Source organism: Equus asinus, chromosome 4 (assembly GCF_041296235.1).
Source record: "Equus asinus isolate D_3611 breed Donkey chromosome 4, EquAss-T2T_v2, whole genome shotgun sequence".
Taxonomy (NCBI): Eukaryota; Metazoa; Chordata; class Mammalia; order Perissodactyla; family Equidae; genus Equus; species Equus asinus.
Window position 1 is genome coordinate 117,130,504 of NC_091793.1, and position 21,078 is coordinate 117,151,581.

At 39.4% G+C, this 21,078-nt stretch overlaps 1 protein-coding gene across 17 annotated transcripts in view; it reads right to left on the reverse strand.

Annotated features, from left to right (window-relative positions):
- CCDC141 (coiled-coil domain containing 141) overlaps positions 1–21,078 on the reverse strand; it is a 176,547-nt gene that overhangs the window by 106,496 nt on the left and 48,973 nt on the right. For all 17 annotated transcript variants that reach the window (XM_070508186.1, XM_070508185.1, XM_070508184.1 and 14 more), the window contains 2 exons: positions 18,817–18,925; positions 11,180–11,433 (listed from right to left, as the gene is read on the reverse strand). In XM_070508186.1, coding sequence (XP_070364287.1) covers positions 11,180–11,433; positions 18,817–18,925 — 363 coding nt within the window. The remainder of the gene's footprint in view (positions 1–11,179; positions 11,434–18,816; positions 18,926–21,078) is intronic.

Below are 21,078 nucleotides of genomic sequence, written 5' to 3' on the forward strand. Positions count from 1 at the left end.
GATGAAGCCTGCTGATTCTCTAGATCCACACATTTTTACTACCAAACACACCCTGGGAAGAAACATGAACACAAGTCGGCATAAAACTCAGAAGTAAGTAGCTCATCGTGGGAGTGTTACTTCTCATCATGAGGCATTCACACACATGAGCAGCCTCTTAGATCAGATTTACTGTGTGTGCTGTGGGATGCACGCAGAAGAGGCTCCCAGAGTCCTTCTGATGTAAAAGCAAAACATCCTAAATAACTGAGAGATGTCAACCATAATGCTCTGCCATCCAGTAAATCAGTCATTGCGTCCTGCGGGTAGCTACTGCAGACAGCTGCACAGATATTCAAAGAGCACTTTTTTATAAGCGTTTAAATTGTATCAGCTGCTGTCCAAAAGCCTGAGTGATAAGTACGGTAAATGATGCATCAGGACATTTTGTAGAACGTGGTCCCTGCAAAAGGATGATAGCATGAGTCAAGGGTTAGGGGGATGTGGAAAGGAAGGAAGAATAAAAAGCATTCAGAGTATGTGCTGGAAATTGATTCTGGGCAATGATGGATTAAGGTGGAAAATAAGAACATTTTTCCTCTCTTCCCAGTTCCTAGCTTTCAGCTTGACCTCAGTGATGTGTTCATATTCATCCCACCGCTTTGACATGACATGCCAGGTACACAGTACCCAGAGGAGGTAGAATTAAGGTAGAAAATAAGTGGGGCAGATATTTTTGGGGGTGAAGGGGTAACACCTATCAGAAATGAAGGGAGACAGAGAGAAAGGGAAGGGATATCAGCAAAGATGCAAAGAAGGAGCAATCAGGGATGTTCAATGAAAACCAAGAGCTGCCTTGGAAGTTAAAGAGGGGTCAGGAAAACTCAGCCAAATGGTGTAGACCTGCACTGTCCTATCCGGCAGCCACTAACCACACACGGCTATTGAGAACTCAGAATGTGACAAACACACAGTGAGATGTGCTCTAAGTCTAAAATACACAGCAGATTTCACAGACTTAGTATAAAAAATAATGAAAATATCTCATTAAGAATGTTAATATGGATTAAATGTTGAGATACTATTTTAGTTATGTTGGGCTAAACAAACTATATCATTGCTTTTCACTTTTTTACCTGGTTTTTTACTTTTTAAATGTTTATTTTTCACTTTCTTAATGTGGCTACTGGAAAATTTTAAATCACATATGTGGCTTGCATTATATTTTTATTGGATGGTTTTGCAATTCAAGGAAATTCAGAATATCCTTATTTGTTAAATGTAGATCTAAGGACTGAGTTTTAATTAAGAGCAATTTAAAACAGCAGCATCAAAAGAACGGTGGAATGAGACATCAATTGGTAAGCATTAACGGACCCCTGAGTGGGGGTGGGGGAGGGCAGTGGTAAGGAAGTAGAACTGATGACTCTTCCAAAGAAATTTATTAGCTAAGGAAAGGAGGGATCAGACGCTAACTTTAAGGAAAGCAGAGGTAACAAAGAGGCTTCTCCCCACCTCTTTTTTTCCTTTATTTGATTAGATGAGACTTAAGCATTTCTTTGCAGGCACAGGGAACTGAAGATGCATGCAAGAGAGTTGATGCAGGCATGTGCCAGAAAGAGGGGAAAGTCGGAAGGGAGCTCTACTGAAAGTATTAGCTTCAGGCGAGGAAGGACTAGTTTATTCTTGTTGGATAGCCCATCCCTACCTCAACCCCCTGCTGGGAGATAAGAATAAAGTAAGAGAAAGGAACACAACCTTCACAGAGATGTGTCAAGGACTACTCTAGGCAGGTTACAAGTTATCTCATCCAATTTTTATGTGCCTCCTGTGATGGAGATAATTGCTTTTTCAACAGGTGAGGAAACTGAGACCTAAACAGGTTAAGCTACTTGTCTATTTCACACAACCAATAAGAGGAAAGTCCCACAAGTAGAGGCAGAAGTGCCATAGCCAAAATTCACGCTTTGCTGTCTAGTGTTTTTTCTTATCATCATAACCATCTGCAGAACCAAAGGGTCCTGGAAAAGAGAAATGGTTCTTATTAAGATATATTTACAAACATTGTTAAAGTAAAAACCAAAATGCAACACTATGGTTACAGAGCCTGATTCTAACATGGAAGTAGGTCCTGTGTACAACCAGGGAGGTTCAGTGGACATATTGCACTAGAGAGAACGATCAGGCCATCAGGAGTGCCCCAGAGGAAGAGGCTGGCTGCAGGCAGAGGTGCCAGCAGGCACAAACTGAAAATTCCATTTCCCAAATAATATACACCAAAGACAACTAAAACACAGGGAGCGTGACAATGGAAATGCTCTCTGGTGGTAGGATAAACAATGCAGGTGGCAAGAAGCTGAGCTTCTACTGACACTCAAAGCGATGCATCAGACTGCCATAAGCCTTCAGCCTCTTTTTCTGCAATTTGTTCTGCAATCCGAGATCAGATCTTATTTTTTGATCTTTGTTTAAAACTACACTGGAGGAGGCAAGCCAGCAATAAGTAATTCAAACCACCGGAACAGAAATGCTTAAGGGAAGATGAAAATCTCTTCAAATTACTTTCATTTTCTTTTCCATGTGCAGAACAGTTCTTGCCAAACAACCAGTTACTATTAGAGACCAAAAAACCGATAAAGGGAGAAAAAGGCATCAGTTATTTATCTTCTTTAACGCAAGACTTTTTGACAGTCTCTCTTCCAATTATCAAAAATGCACATATATGTACAGAGGTGTTTTCAACTATAGTTGATGGTCACAGGTGACAGTTCTAATGTCTGTTTTGAGTTTGAAGGCATATTAGTATTATAACTACCATTTTAGCTCCCAAAGTTTCTTTCTTTTTCTTTTTTACAGTAGAGAAACCAGTTGTCATTATTTTGCTTTAGGCATTCTGGTCAAATGTGCTCCGTGCTTGACTCGGCAATAACCAGACTTCGACTATGTGCTTCATTAGGTGAAAATGTACATTAGGAGAAGAGACACTAAAGCTGTGTCACTCATGTTTGTACCTAAGGACTTGGGAGCAGGGGAGGAAGAAAGAATTACTGCCAAAAACATGGATCGGGTTTCTTTTAGATACATTCTGGGACTGATTTAATTATTGGCTTGTTACCATTTTGGACTTCATCTCAGAGATTCCAGGAGGACAATGTTCACAATTTTCTTTTGTAGAATTTGGAAGCCCTCCATGAACTATTGAAGTCAACTGGCAGGTATTATCATCCCCAAACAAATTATTGGGTTCCTGTATTCTCTGTTGATGGGCAGTAGGAAAGCTAAAATATGTTGTTGTCATGAGGCAAAATTTGTTACTTTATAAGCAGCTTCACAGATAATCTATCTCCCTGTCTGGAATCATAATTTTGTGTATTTAATTATTCTGACTGTGTTAACAGATCATTTCTCTTCCAACATCTGTACTGCAAGAAAAATAGCACTAAGGACTTCTTCCCTTCCTGAGATTGTGCTCAACTCTTGTTTGTGTTTAGGCAGGCTCTTTACTTCCATCTACTTAATGGTGGAAAACTGTTCAGTCCAACGGAAGAAATCAGTACAATGGACATCTCTGGACCTAAATTGTATTTCTAGCATTACCTCTGACTCATTGGGGGGGGAATCGTCCCAGCAGTAGAAAAAAGTCTTTTTTTCTTTTTTTCAGAAAAGAAACAGATGTTTCTGGCCAGTGTTCTGGCAATGTGCATCTCTGCCAAAATATCGAAGGCAAGGTTTTCCCAATATAATTTAGGGTTCTGCTCTAAGTGATCTGCAGCCGATTATATTCACAGTGTATGTGTGTGTGTGTGTGTGTGTGAGAGAGAGAGAGAGAGAGACAGACAGACAGACAGACATTACAGGGCTACTTAGGAGTGGGACCAAAGTTTGACACTTTCACATTACCATCCCAGTTCCTGGATCAGGCAGCCTAATGGATTTCATACTGAAGCTTTAGCCTAGACCCCTGGTGGTTGGAAAAAATGAAAGTCAAAAACTATCATATTGACAAGAAAAATAACTGCTAAATTTTAAAAGATGTTTTAATACTTCCAAAGTGTGCCATTTATTTTGTTTGTTTATGAATCTCCCTACAGAAAGCATTAAAATTAACTGGGCCCCTTTGCTTGTCTTTGGGGACCATGAGAACGAGGGTGAGGAGAGAATGGGTCCCACTCCCTTGGCAGTTTGGGGTGGTAGTGGTATTGAGGAGAAAAGGAGAGCCAACAATCTCCAGCACCAGGGTCAGGGAAGGAAAAGAGCTCCATGTAGTAGGAGGAGACACACAGGTAGCCCCGGGGCTCAGCAGACAGCTCAAGTAGCAAAAGTAACTTTGTCATACAATGGAAGGGAGCAAGGGTCAGAGAGCAATGCAGAGCCTTTCCCAGGGAGCAAACATATCGAACAGCTTTGTCGTCAGTCCTACTGCTGCTGAGAATGTAATTTAGTCACAGTGTGTGTCTCCCAACCACCTTATCAACTAATTTGGGGGTTTAAATAATTACACCTAATTACAGTGTTGTTGAGCCATCAGTCCAATTGAACAGTATATAGACGTGACAAACTAAGCCTAATGGAAATGTAATCAATTACAATAAATGTAAAAGAGGTAAAGAAATAGCTAAAGGATGGAAAAAATTAGGAAAAGGAAAATTGATCTTTAACTTTATCTTAGAGATAAAATTGACCTTTTGAATAAACTACACTGGATACCAAGCCATGAAATGGTATTTATTTCCCCTCCACATCATAACATTTAGAAAGCTAAGATTACTATTGATTTAGAGAATCGGTGTGGGATGGGGCCAATACAGAGGATTTTCTGTGCAGGTGATGATCCAGTAAAGCTCAGAAAGTGACCACTAATGTATGTGGTAATACAGTGAAGATCTGAACATTTACCGAGGACTTACCATGTGCCAAACTGTGCTCTAAGCAGTTATATATAGATGAGGTTTATTTTTACAACAAATCTATGGATAAACACTATTATTATTCTCATTTTACAGAACAGAAAACTGAGGCACAGAAGCCAAGTAACTTGCCCAAAATCACATAGCTAGTACATGTAAAAGCTGGGATTGATATCCATGCCATCCATACCAGAGTCCCTCTATTACAACATTTGACATGCAGTGTCATTGAAAACGATGGCGGTTAGCATGCATTCTATTTATGAGGGGTTTATACTGCTTTCAAAATCACATGCTTCTCCCACAAACATTTAAGATACTTCGCATTTACTGCTGGCATGCCTTAAAGTGAATTCTAGAGACAGTGTGTGTGCTGAAACGAAATTCTGTGATAAATTTTAATCTATGCATGATTGGAAAGTCACGCATGTTGTTCCTAGGCTGAATGATTCGATACCACTATCACCAAGATAATTCAACTCTTATTTTGGTCTTATTCTAGCTGGTGTTAGAAAGCTACATTCAAAGAAAGGTTTTTTTAAAGTCCTTACTATGTGTTAGCCACTAAACTCAGCATTTTTTTGTTATATTAATTTAAGCTGACCATTCAAGCTCTAAGTCTAGTTAGAAGGGAGCATCATATAAAGGAGAAGAAACATTCATGTGTGCATTCACACCCACACCCACACCCACACACACACACACACACACACACAGAGCTTTATAGCTGCCCACCAGGTACAAGACGAGTGCCCTGAGGCTGTGCTTACGTCTGTCATCTCTGATATCTTTTTAATTGTCTGTTGACAAGGAATATGATTCCATGTGGTTACATGATTATGATATACATGGTACTCAAATTATAAAGCCTTCCAAATGTGAATTCTATTACCCATTTTCCCCCCACAAAGATGAGTATTTTATAGCTATATGTGATCTGAGCAGTGAAAAGAGATTATCTGCCCTCATGTCTTACTTAATACTCCTCAATGTCCTTGACACTGTCTTATACAAAGAGACCATGAAGAACTTAGTTTTAATTTATTTGTTTGTCTCACTTATGCCTGATTGGAGCAATTGAGAAAAATTACATTCATAAATCCTCTTGTCAAGATAATTAATTATGCACAAAATACTCCAAGCTGCTTCTGATTTTCATTAATGAAGCAGATTATCTGCAAAATAAGATGCTGCTGGAGTTGGAAAGAAAGGTCAGCTGCTCATCTTTACATGTAAAACAAGTGCACATTTTTACATCTGAAAAACAATGATACAGAAAGAACCTGCTATGATTATGGTTATCAGACTATGCCATCCCAATAGAGATAGAAAAGTATGATGGTTTTCATTTGCTTCTTTTCCCGCGATTGATGTAAATCTTAAATCGTCATCATTCTGCTCACTTCATTTCTTTTCCAAAGGATAATTAGCTCAACTATTATAGTTCACAAGCATTAGGCCAGAAGCACTTAGAAACAGAGAAGCACCAAATGCATCTTTTAAATGGCCCTTAGGAGAGAAGACGCATCGGAAATTCAGACACCCACATTATTATTCGTCAGTAATTTTTGCTTTAATTTGCCACTTAATTTTCCTTTTGCTTAAGTGGTTAAAAATGATTGATAAAGCTGCTACTTTATTAATGTGAGGTTTGACGGCTCCTATGTTCCCTTAAAATTAGTACAGAACTGACAAAAAATTTTTGCACTTCAATGAAGCATGAGCCGCTGTATCAACCCACGGTTCCATAATGTCCTACGATTATCAGTAGATCATCCAGGCACACGATAATCATAAAACCCAAATTACTAACAGAGTCACACCCAATTTGGTGTCCCTGTTGCCATTCTTCACCAGTGCATGATCAACAAAACTTTAAAATAAAACATTCAGAAAAACTTAAAAACTGAAGTGAGATAATTATTCTTGTACCTACTTGGATTTTTAAATATTGCCTTGTTCACATAATTACCAACTCGGTAAGCATTAATTATTGTTTACAGTATTGAGAAATTGAAGAGACTCTACTTTCTCATCAATAAGATATTGTTTAAATTGTGCTACATTCAAATAGTGAAATGCCACATGAAAAGTATTTATTGTACTTTTGACACAAGATTATGTCTATGATTTGTTCAATTTAATAATTATCAGGTGATAAGATAGTATGCACAGGTTAATCCCATTAGTTTTTGTTTGCTTGTTTAGTTGTTTCTTTAATAAATGTGTTTGGGCCTGTGACTATGCTCTTGCTTGGATAATGGTCTAGAAGGTGGCAGCATGTCAAATGCTAATAATTATCTGGATGGATAATGACGTCACCTACATTTTTAACAAATGAGCTTTAGTAACTCACAAGCAGAAAAAAAGTACAACTGTCTTTTTGTTTTAAGCTATTAATTGAGTGCCCATTGAACAAGTATAGCTAAGATCACCAAAGTGAATTTTATTTGATCATACCTTGTAAATTCAAAATAAATAATGAAATTAACCTTTAATGCAAGACCAGTCTTCACCTGAGCATGGCTGTGGAGGGGGGTGAGAGGGGGAGTACGTAATGTGTTGGGTCTTCACTGTCCTTTTCAGACACGATGATAAAAAGTATTAATAATAATGTAGCAGTTACTATGTGCCTAGTACTGTTCTAAGCACTTGACATATGATAACACTCTGAGGAAGGTATTATTATATCTACATTTTACAGAAAACTGAGCCTCAGTGAGCTTAAATAATTGCCCAATTACTATCTGGTAAGTGGTAGATCCAGGATTTGAACCCAGCCAACAGTCTGGCCCCAGGATCTGCGCTCTTACAAGTACATAGAAATGACAGTTACCTTTATTAATTACTCCAGCTGCTGTCACAGGTTGCAAGAGAAATGCAACATGGGGTATTTTAAGATTGATCCTAAGTTTCATATTTAAGGAAATGATTATCTTACTTATTGACTGATTTTATTAAAAATCATATTTATCCTTATCATTATTATTAAATTGATTTTGGTTCAAGACTGTTAGGAGTGGAGTCTAAATGAAAGCCTGGTTCTCTTACCCACGAATGTGCACTTAGAGCCTTACTGTACCTACAGCAGCCTCCGACAGCAGTATTAAGAGATCTCAACATGCATGACAACAGTAATGCTAATCCCAGGGGAAAGAATAGGGGCTGGATGAGAAGAATTCATGAGTTGTAAGGTTTAACCAAGGAGTGGGAGGACAAGGAACCTACTACGTGCCTCTTCGAATGATAGGCATTGTGCTACATGTTTTACACGTTATTTCATTTAATCCTTAGAACAACTCCATGAATTGTTATTAGTCCCAATTTAAAGACAAAGCTCATTAAAACAACAATGAGATACAACTACACACCTATCAGAATGGCCATAGTTCAAGACACTGATAACAACCAACACTGGCAAGGATGTGGAGCTGCAGAAACTCTCTCATTGCTGATGGGAGTGCAAAGTGAAACAGCCACTTTGGAAGGCTACTTGGCAATTTCTTATAAACATACTCTTACCATATATGATCCAGCAATTTGGTTCTTTGGTATTTCTCAAAATGAATTAAAAAGCTTATATCCACACAAAAATCTGCACCTGGATGCATACAGCAGCTTTATCCATAATTGCCAAAACTTAGAAGCAACCAAGATGTCCTTCAGCAGGTGAATAGGTAAACTGTGGTACATTCAGACAATGGAATATTATTCAGCACTAAAAAGAAATAAGTTATCAAACCATGAAAAAACATGGAGGAATCCTAAATGCATATTACTAAGCAAAAGCAGCTAATCTGAAAAAGCTACCTATGGTACGATGTTAACTCTGTGACATTCCAGAAAAGGCAAAACTATGGAGACGGTGAAAAGATCAGCGGTTGCCAAGGATTAAGGGGGAGAGAGGCATGACTAGGTGGAGCACAGACGATTCTTAGGGTGGTGAAATTATTCTGTATACTGCAATGGTGGATCCATGTCATTACATTTGTTCAAACCCGTAGAATGTACTACACCAAGAGTGAACCCTAATGTAAACTACGGATTCGGGCCGCCAAAGTGGAACATGTGCACTTAACCACTGTGCCACTGGGCCGGCCCCATAATTTTTTATTTTTTTGCTGCAGAAGATTCAAGTGGATGATTATTGCCATAGTCATGGAACAGAAAGGCAAAATTGCTATCTTAAAAATAAATAAATAAAACACTGTAAATGCTTTTTCATTTTGGGGGAAATTGTCCTGTGTTTGAGAAGCCTCTTTGAGGAGCCTTTTCTTTGCGGAGAGAAGGTCTCTGGATTAGAGAGGTTGTGGCATAAAAGGGATAAACTGCTCTGCATGATAAAGGAAGAGGAATTTTTAGTGTGTGCTTGGAAGCACTAGAGGTGGGACCTTGGGCTTGTGAACTCAATGAAAAGAGAGAAGAAGAAGGTGTTTTTAAGGGGACAGCAGCTCTGGGAACACAGTGTCAGGTCAGGATTAGGGTAGAGAGAAAGAGACAGAGGGACAGAGAGAGAGTGCTATAACGGACCCACTTATGGCAGGGAGGACAAGGCACTTTGAAAACAGTTCTCTGATAAACAATTTTAAGTTGTTTCTTGTCCTGAGCACAAATTCTCCTTTGTTATGCCAGAATCCTCAGTAAAAGATTACTGCATTGGACAATAGCATTCTGGGTAATGAGCATGTGAAGGGAGGTGGGGGAACAGCTAAGGTGGGGAAGAGGGAGGTGTTGGCAGGCAAAGCACAGCAGAAGCGGGACAGCAGTTGGCAGTAGTCAAGGCAAAGGGCTGAAAGTGGAGGTGGCCTGGAAAGTGTATAGCGACTTGAAAGGGGAAGCAAAATAATGTAAGCAGAATATATGACTGGAGGCATCTGCATTTGAGTCTCTGCTCTATGCCACCTCCTCAGAGAGGCCTTCTTTAATTCCTTCTCCAATTTAAAGTAGATCAACACAAGTCAAAATTCATTGCCCTATTTGATTTTCTTTATAGCACTTTTCATTGCTCATTTGTTTATTATGTGTCTTTCTCATCATGCTGGAGCAGAGATTTTCATCTAGAGGTAATTTTGCCCCACAGGGGACATCTGGCAATGTCTGGAGATACTTTTGTTGTCATAACTGGAGTATGTTCTACTGGCATCTAGTGGGTAGAAGTCAGGGATGCCGCTCAACATCCTAGAGTGCATAGGACAGCCTCCAAAAGGAATTACCTAGCACCAAATGTCAGTAGTGCTGAGGCTGAGAAACTACATTAGAAGGGAAATTCCTAGAGACAAGGACTCTGTCGTGTGTATTGTGTATCCCCAGTACTTAAGATAGGACCTGGTACGTAGTAGGTAATCAATAAGTATTAGTTGAAAGGTTGACCATCAGTTAGGCCCTCATTTTTCCAGCTTGAAATAAGAACCAATTTCTCCTGGACTTATATTTGCTCCAAGTTGTATGTCTGCCTCTCCAATTTGGATCAGAGCAATCATATAACACATGTGAAGAGACTCCTTTCCTACACAACCAGACGGGGAGACCTCCTTCCACATTGTTTCTCCCTGAAAATTCCTTCCACTTAATCTATACAGATTTAAGCATAGGATTGGGCAGTTAGAAAAATCCAATAAATATCCCACCTATGTGAGTTAGAGGTTTGTAAAGAGAGTTCTATTTACTTTCACCCTCGAGTGATTGGGACAGAAGGAATGCACGGCAAGTACATTGACAACTGATCAGAGCTGTGCCTTCTGTCTGGGTAATGAGCTCTAACAAGCCTGCAAACTCATCAACCTCCCACCCAAAGCTCTCTAACCATGGAGCATCCAGACAAACGCTAAGGTCATATTTCTTCATTGGCACGAGACCATTCCTGTAAGAACACTGCCTCTACTTGAGCTAACAGAATTTTTCCCTGACATCAGCACCAATCTAGTACAATTTAGCACCATCATGCCTCTTCAATTTTCAAGTAAATTGCAATTAACATTTCAGAATTTCAAAGAAATGTTTCTAAAAGTAGTGACCTGGAAGGAAGTGAGAAAGAGAATCCAACAATAGAACACAGTCATTTTCAAAGTGGCTCATGGGTATTCTCCCATTTATAAAATCAATATTATAATCATAGGAAATAAAAGTCTTTGTTTTTATGCTGCTTTCTCGGAAAAACAATATGGTAGTTTGGACCAGAGACCAAACAATTTGACAGTGATGACCGAGAAACTGTTCCATGAAACAGTTAATCCACATAACAAACAAACTTCACTAGCCGAGGTCAGGACATCAACAGGCCCCCTTGGCGGTACCTGATTTTCCTGTTGGTCCCACTGACATATCTGCAGAACCTGACCCAGTTCCTGCTGCTGCTGCTTCAGGTACTTGTCGAGTTGTCGTCTCCTGTCTTGTAGAAGTTCAAGAAGACTGTCGATCTTCAGGCAGCTGTTATGAGCTCCCTGAATCAACTCGGGATTTACATTAGGGCCATCACACTTGAATTTTTCTATGAAGTCAGTGAGTTGTTGGCTTTTGTTTAAAAGGGCTAGAGATCGTTCTAAGAGTTCTGGAAGAAAATTTGAAAGAAGAAAGAATAGTGATATGAGCAACCTTTTACAGTAATATTTGGACTTCATATAGATTTAAAACACATGGAACCTTCATATTAATAATAAGGAATTAAAATGTATAAGCATGAAACGCCTAAAATATAACTAGTCAAATACCTCAGCCTAACAATTGCTACAGTGCTGACTGCCACGTGATGAGATGCTGAAGTTTGGCGATAGTGTGACTCAGTATAGGGAGCGGAGAGACCATGGGATCTGGGCACCGGTTCAGCCGGTTTTTAGTGGTGTGATGCTAGCTAAGGTGCCTACTCTCCTTGGAGTGTTCTATATTCTGAGATGATTGGACCAAATCTGAGGTTTAAAGGATATTGCCTGTAGTGGCCAAACAAAAACTCAGTGAATGTGGTGGCCAGGTACCCAGTGCCAGGGACTATAGCAAAGTGGAGAACGCAGGCTCAGTCTAACAGGGTCAGCTGTTACCTAGTTCTGACCATCTGTTGACACGAGGGAATATGAGTTCAGTGTTGATGGAGCTTCCAATTTATTAAAGAATTATAAATATAGATTTTTATGTGAAAGCTTCTGATTTTTAAATGTTTTGTAATTTGCATTTTTTTAATTAAAAATACTGAAGGATCAACAAAACATGTCTCTCTGCCAAATGGGCTACCAATTTGCACTCTCTGGAGTGCATAGCATTGTAGGTTTGGGTAACATCTTGTAGAAATGGGAGTTTAAGCCTGAAAATTTAAAAATCGGCAAGGGAGAAAGTATAGGAGGAGTTAGAGAAGAATCCACATTTGGGGATCAATTGGAGGAGCAGTTGGGGAACTGTCTGTGCTCCACAAGCCAGAAACCCAGGAGTCATCCATGACACAGCCCTCTCCCTCAACCCACCATTATCAAGACCTGTCAATTTCACCCTCTATCTCACTCATCTATCTACTTCTTTCCATCCCCACCACAGAAAGCATCATCTGCTGACTGGATTTGTGCAGTCATGTCTTAATTGCATCCTCTCTCCAATCCATTCATCTATTCTCCATATATTTGCCAAAGAGATCTTTTTCTGAACACACCTTGTCACACACATGCCAGTGCACGTGTGCACACAGGCACAAGTGAAACAATAGCTTCCCATTGCCTTTGAACTAAGGACAGACCACCTAACGTGGTTGACCAGATCTGGCATGGTCTGGTCTTTATCTTCCTTTTCAGATTGTTTCAATCTCTCTACCCTTCATCCCTATCTTCTTTAAATATGTCACATATGCCATACTCCCTCCTGTCCCAGAACTTTTCACTGTGTCCTCTGCCAGGGACAGCATTCTCCTCAACCTCCTCCTTCTTTACCTTTATTCTACTCATTTTCAGGTCTTAGTCAATTTTCAGTTCCTCAAAGGACAAACCAGACTGGATTAAATCCTCCTATCAAGTGTTCTCATAGCACAGTGTTCCTCTCATTACAGCTCTTATCACGGCTATAGTTTGACATTTACATGTCGGGCTAGTTGCATAACATCTGTCTTTGCTGCTAGGCTTCAATGCAATATGAAGACAGAGACCATGACTGTCTCCCAAGCACTTAGCATAACGACTGGCAAAGGGGAGATGTTCAATAATTTTTGTAGAATGCTCGAATGAGATATAACCTATTAAAAGAAGAAGCAGAATTAGGAGAGCTATAAATGCTAGGGATCAGCAGTCTTCCAGAGATGTAAAAAGAGACATTGAGAAGACTTGGGGTTTTGTGATGGGTAAGTGATGCAAACAGCAGCCAAGTTACCAGGTTGAGAAGTGAGAAGGTAGTGATGAAGAGAAGTCAACAATACAGGACAATCTTTGGGACATTTGTTGTTAGGAGAAAAAAAGAAAGGATAGAATATCAGTAGGGTTGAATATACTGCTTTTTTTTTTTTTTTCAGGATGGGGAGAACTGTGAAGAATATCCAGGAAGTAAGCACCTTACCAAGCATCACACTGCTAGAAATGGACAAACCAGTGCTAAAAGCCACGTATCCTGACTGGCAGCTCAGTTCTTCCCACTATGCTGTGGCTCTGTCCTTCTGCATCCTAACATGTGACAGTTATCTACACAGCAACGATTAGGCTACAGTAGTTGGGCCAGTTGTCTCTTTTGTCTGACACCTTTTTGTGAGAGCTGGAAGAGAGAATGAGATAAGAGAAGATACCATAAAGAGCTATTTTGAAATGAAAAGGAAAGAATTTGAAGTAGTTTATGTCACATGACTTAGATCTGTCCAAAAAGTATTAAGTGGTGCTATTGGCCGGTGACGAAGGTGTGATTACGTGCACTGGGCAATTCGACTGCGAGTCAACAACGCAAAGAAACAAACAATAAAAACAACCACAGGCTGGAACCAGGACAGAGGATGGGATAATTCAAATAGGATAAGAAAAGTCAGGGAGAACATTAAAACTAGAGTACCTCTCTTAAACAAAGAAATAGAAATAAACATGAGTAAAATGAGAGGGGAAAGGGTAAAAGAAAAAAAATCTGACTGTCTAGAACAAGGTCTTATGTGGAAGTGAAAGAAAGAACTTGAAAATGAGGTGAAAACAGGTTATAGAGGGCCTTGCCTATCAAACCAAAGAGTTGTAATTTGTATAGCCTTAATATAATATTCAGTATGACTGAGTCTCCATATAGATGTGTGTATATTTCCGTTGCATTGAAGAGCTTGTTATGATATTGTGAACAGTTACACACACACACACATACACACACACACAGGAAGTATGGGCAGGTGGCAGGCTTTCCACAGAGTATGTTTTTCCTTCCTTTCCATAACTCGCTCTTACACACTAGATTTTTCAAATGAGAGAGGGAAGCACAACTTTAGCTGCTCAGGGTATTGCAGACTGACAGTGGACCAGGCCAACCTGTTCTGGTCCCCACAAAAGACATATAATTAGCCAAAATTTGAAATCTTTTTCTGGTTTTCTATTTCAACTTCTGCCAAACTAGTTTAACCACTACCACAGTACCAGCAGGCATGCAGCCTCCTGAGCCAAAGTTACCCTGGAAGAGGTACCCAGACTGTCATCGGCCTGTAACCTGCTACAATGGCTGTTAAAGGGGAGGAATTGTTCCTTTAGTTCCTTCTGTCGGTTCCTTCGGTGCTTCCTCTGTCAGCTTCTTACGTCTTACTTTTTTACCGTTATTGTTTTCCCAGCTATTTGTTCTATCAGTTGATCATACAATGTGATGTTATTTTTCCTCAAGAGTAACTGTCTAAACATATCATGACCTTCAAGAATTACAAAATCTCTACAGTGCATTTATTTTAAAGTCTGTATTTTTCTGCATATACAAAGCCCTACTTACTGACATAACACCTTTCTTATAGTAGATATTTAATAAATTTTTATTAATTGTTTTGGTTAATTGTCATTATATCTAAAAAATAATATTAAAGTACATTTTAAGCTAATACCTACATAGCTTGCCATAATTATTAAGTATAAATAACAAATTCAAAGTGGATGAATGAAGGCGGACACAGTTAAGTGAATACATAGCTTGCTACACAATCTTTCTAAGTGAGTATTTTCTAAAAAGTATCAGTGACAGTCTTGGCATTGAGATCATGGGTGATATTTCTTCTTAACATGTTTTTAAATATTCCAAATTTCCTCAATGGGATGGTGTTTCTTAAACTCATTCAGTGAGCATTTTCAAATAAACACAAAAGTCGAGAGCATAATATAATGGACTCCAACGAACCTATATTTCAGCTACACTTAAAATATATATAACATCCAAGAAAAAGGAAGTAAAATATGATTGTTCCTTTGAGGAAACTTCTTAGGTATTGTGTTCGTTTTAAGAAGGCCATTGGAAAACTGGAAGCTGCGATTGTGATCCTTCAGAGCTTAGAATCAATTTTTTCTTCCTTAATGTCCCTGTAGTACCTTGTTTATTTCTCAAGTTTGCATCATTCTATCCTGTCTTACATCAGAATTAAATACAAATAACACTCAATAACCATCCTGTGGGGTGGACGCTATTCTAAGTCCTGGAGATTCAGAGATGTGCTAATGCCTGTCCTCCAGAGTCTCACAACCTGGTGATAGAGACAAATAAGGAAATAAATTATTACTACACAGGGTGTCGGGTGGTGTAACAGAGGGACCCAGAGGAGCACAGAGGGAATTCACCAATAAATGTGTACATGCCCAATCAAATTGTAGGCTTCCGGAGGACAAGGGCCATGTACTCCCCTGAGACAAGACTCTGGGTTTCTCACCTGGTATGGGTTCAGAAAATATTGTTTAACTATGTGTTGTTGAAGCGAAGGCACCCAGGCTGGTAAGCAGTCTGGAAAAAAAGGATTTTAACTAACTAGTCACGTTTCACCCAAAGGAGAGAAGACTGGAGAGGACATTATCCAACTATTTCAAGGATTGTCGTGTGGAGGAGGGAACAAACTTATCCTGTAACATTCCAGAGGCCAGAAACTTCAACCCATTCATCCTGGTTCTGATCTCCACAACGTTACAGAATAAGTTTCTTGCATGTAACACACCCTTAGCATTGCTGAATAAGGAAAAAGCACAGGTGAAGCTAATTGAAATAAAGTGAACATTAGGGATAAGTTTAATTAGAGTTTTTCCAGTTACATGATGAACACATTCACATTTTGTGCTACTCACTGATTAATATCTCAGAACCTAATTAGAATTGCTAACTGCACTTATAGATCTATTTTATCCCCTTAAATTTAAAGACAATGGCTATTGCTATGGTCTGAATGTCTGCGTCCCCCTAAAATTCATATGCTGAAATCCTAATGCCCAATGTGACGGTATTAGGAGGCGGGGCCTTTGGGAGGTGATTAGTTCATGAGTGTGGAGCCTTCATGAATGGGATTAGTGTTTTTAGAAGGGGCCTTGAAGAGCTCCCCAACCCCTTCCGCCATGTGACGATACAACGAGAAGTCTGCAGCCTGGAAGAGGACCCTCACCCGGCCACGCTGGCACCCGGATCTCAGACTTCCAGCCTCCAGAACTGTGAGAAATAAATTTCTGCTGTTTATAATCCAGCCAGTCTGTGGTATTTTGTTACAGCGGCCTGAACGGACTAAGACAGATATGAAGCCCTTAACTGAAAATCAGAATTTTGTCTTTGAATATTCATTTCAACTCAGCTAATCTTAATCAGATCCCACTGAATTAGCTGGTTACTAAATTTCACCAATTCCCATTTTAGGAAAACAAAGCCTTTGAAGTCACCATTGGACATACGAATTGAGACTCAGATATCCTGACCAGAGTCCCCTGGAATCCCTGTGCCTCCAGTATCACACAGAGGGACACAGAAATGTCACGATCAACATGCCATCAGGATGGAAGAATATTTCGTATCACAGATATAAATATAAACTGTTTCCTGTCTTAGCTAGCATTTTTCTCTGTCTCTTCAGGTTAAAAGGAGGCCTGGTGGACTCTTGAAGGCTGTACCCTTGAAAGGTAGGACACTGGTCCCACTGTCAGCTGGATGCCAGGGTACCGCCGCCTAAGGCCTCAGAACAAAGCAACGTGTGCCCTGTGTAAACTGGCTCCCTGGGCCGCAGATCCTAGTAACCTTGAAGGAGCCGACAACAACAACAACGCAGCTGCATCCCCAAATATTTATGGAAAAGTCCCTAATTCCACAGCTCCTCAATCCCTCTGGAAAATGCTTCCATTTGACTGCCTCAGCACTGAATCTCTTCAACAAAAGCGTCAGTCACTGTCAGATTTCCGGAGGTAAAATTGCTGTGTGGTGATCATGTTGGTTGGATGAAGATTGAATTGAGACGGCAGAACCTGTCTCAGTGACCTAGACTCCATTCACTTTCCACTATCCAAAGAGGAATTTCATGGGATTCTGTTCCTCCCCTTTGGATCCAGCTAGATTGCTGCTGCTGTACAGAAATGCGTAGGCCATTGCTTTAACGCTGCTACTTTAGATGCTGCTTATAATTCCTGTTAGTGAAAGGAACTGTAGAACAATAATCAGTTAAAATTGCATGTGTATATGTGGTAGGATCTCGTAAAAATTTACACAGGAAAGACTGAGTCCTTTAATCTTTGAGTTTCGGAAAAGTAATGGCCTATTATCTAGAGTCCTTTGGAAGGTGATATAAACACAAAAGCTCTTTGTGGATTTAAAAACCACTGTCCAGCATGCTCAGGCTTGTGGAGCTAGACGTAAAGCCGGAACTGTGACAAGTGAGTTCAGGAAGCCATCTGCTCGTACCCAGTTCTACTTGGCAGTAATAGTTAGAAGAAGACCTTAGGAAGAGAAGAAGTGATTGCTCCTGTCTATGTATCTAACCTGCTTCCGCAGAAGAACATCACAGTAAACAGCTACTCTTCCACAAATGCCTTCCAACTACAGTCCTGCCCTCCCCAAATTCTGCTGCAAAAGGCCTAGCATACAAATCGTTGGTTAACAACCAGACAATCTTTATAGCTGTTCAAAGGGAGTTGAAATCATTTTGTATAGTGTTTTATTACATTTTTATCTGGAGAAACTTCACTACTCTTTTTTTTTTAACTGCAATTTTGAAAGAGGGATTTTCTTTATCCAGAACTATTATTTAAAGGCCGGCCTTCATTTACTGGCCCTTAAAAAGAACATTCACTGACTCCAACCATTTATTCAACCAAGAAATATTTCTTGATGATCCATCATGTGCCAGCAGCTTGCTCGACACTGAGGATACACGGATGAGCACGGTGGAAAGGGCTCCCGTCTTCAGGAATGTGGACATATACACTGCTAATCAAGCTATGCTGTGGTGGCATCCCACATACAAAATGGAGGAAGATCGGCACAGATGTTAGCTCAGGGACACTCTTCCTCACACACACACACAAAATCCAGCGGACCAAACAACTGAATCTCCCAGAGTCTCTTCCTTTACCATCCCCTTAGAGTCATTGATAATTACCTCTTTCTTGCAGAAGATGACCAAAAATAAAGTTTTATTTAACCTTTTTTGGAACAAGTTGGGGAGCAGATAAACAGATAAATTAAAAATATGCTGTCATACATGAGCATTCTCATATTAACATCTCTTAAAGCCTTTAAAAGCTCATGTGAAGGGGCTGGCCCCATGGCCGAGTGGTTAAGTTTGTGCGCTCTGCTGCAGGCGGCCCAGTATTTCGTTGGTTTGAACCCTGGGTACTGACATGGCAATGGCACTGCTCATCAAACCACGCTGAGGCAGCATCCCACATGCCACAACTAGAAGGACCCACAATGAAGAATATACAATTATGTGCTGGGGGGCTTTGGGAAGAAAAAGGAAAAAAATAAAATCTTTAAAAAAAAAAAAGCTCATGTGAGAAATAAACGTATTTCTTGCCTTTGGTATGATGTTCATGGAGGTGAAGCAGCGATTTCAAGGACTCGGTACTCTCAAACTCCTGAGAGTTCTGGAGGAAATCTTCGGCTTGGTCTATTTTAATGGCAAACTACAACAGAAATACAGGGGAAAGACAGTTGAAAAAATAAAAATCAATATGCCACTTTTAGTTATTTGTAGACGTTTTTCATAAATTAATGACCCAGCTGACTGTGTATGTGTTTGCGGGTTTGTGTGGTGATGTGTGTGTTTGCATGCGCTGGCTTAGGTTGTTTGTGTGATGGCGTGTGTTTGCATGTAGTCAATTTACAGAGTGCCAAGGTAAGGACTTTCTGCTCATTCCTTTGTATCCCTTTCATACCTGCAAATATGTCATATATGCTAAAATAAACCAACTCATTTACTGTTCAAATGTCTGTTAAAATTTTCAACTAAAATTATTGCATCCTATGTAATTAATACAGCCACTTTCAATATTCTAAGGCAGTTTGTCACAGAATAATGAGAAATTTTTCTAAGAGAAACCAATAAATTTTGGCCAACAGGTAACCCACATAATTATAAGTAAATTTAACTTAAGAACCATTTAGAGAGAAGGATGAAATTTAGGGTCTTTTCCTCTATGGGCCCTAGAACTGAAAAATGCAAATTTCAGAATAATACATAGTCTAATCCCATTTCTACACTTGATCTTAGCCAGGAGGCCAAGAAGCAACGTCTAATCCCATTTCTTACACAAAACAAAAATATGTCTATTTGTACAGAAAGTGGTCTGAAAAGATACACACAAAGGGTTACAATTATGAGAAGGAACGGGATTAGGGATAGGTGAGGGGAGGTAAACTTTTAGCTTTTAAATGTATAATTTGTAATTTTGTTTGCATTTTTATCAATGACTTTATGGATTATTTATATAAATAAAAATGGCATTAGATGCAGCAAGAATGGAAAATTTGTCCTCTATTTCAAGAAAACAAGGAACAGCAATTTGACATCCTAAATGGTGAGCAATATGACTGGTCTCTCTTTTTGTGTTTCTCCATGGAGGAAGAATGAAGGGGAGATGGCTGAAGTGATGGTAAAATTCTCAGGAGAATAATCTTAGAAACAAATTTTAGAAGAGGGCAAAACGTATTTGGTTATGCCAGTACAGTATATCCATAGTGAGAGACAAATAGCAGTTTGTTTTAGCACTAAGTTTCAAAGGTAATTATGGCAGTTTATAAGGACATTTTATCAACATGTTCAGCTTTAGATCAGGCATAGAATAAACTCATAAAGGCAAGGTATCAGTGAGACAGACACAAAAGCCTATCACAGTGCTTGTCTTCTTTCTCAAGTTTTCTCCAGACTATCATCTTTAAATTTGGGCATTTTTAATATTTTTCTGTATCTACTTGGTTAACACAATCTACCATATTTTGATTATGACAATAGCCACATAAATCCAGTTACAAATAGCATGGAATTATAGGAGAGAGACTGATGAGCATGTCCCCTTTGGAAATGCAGAGACGGCCTCCCCCATCCTGTTAGAAAAACTGGATGGACGCAAGCCACTGTCAGTTAGGGACAGTGTTCCTAAACTGTAGCACAGTGTTGAGAAGAGAACAACCTATCTAATGGCTAAGTCTGTGAGCCTGAAACCATATTGTAATACTACCAACCACGCAGAAGAAGTCATTTTGTATTTCTAAAGAACTCCCTCACGCACATAGTTCAATAACGGGATCCTAGCCACACGTCATTTACAACTCTAATTCATTCCATGTCTAGTAAATAATTTTAAGGACATTCCTTAAAGAGAAACTTCAAAGAGAGGGGGGGAAAAACCTCATAGGTGATTTGATTTTTCCCTTGTAGAATATTATGAAAAGTTTTAGTTATTGTATAACTTAAATCTATATTTCAACTTATTTGAAATTTTAAAAAAACAAACCAACAGATAATCCTTTAGTCAGAAAAAGCTTCCCTAAAGTTTTAACTTTTATCTCATGGGTATTTTCCTTTGCTTACTTTTCTTCTTTCTGCAGCTTGTGTAGGATAAAAGCGGCACCAGGAGGACACTTTCCAAAGACCCTATTCTTAATTTCACCCTCACCTTTTTTTTTAAATCACTAAAGTAAATTGCTTTGGCAAACACAAGGGGCAGGGAAGCTTACATAAGAGTTTGCCTTCAGCTTAGCATGAAGTGGTCCACGGAATTGGAAGCAGAATAATACAAAGAACAATTTGTCTTTTCACTAAGAATCAGAGTGCTAT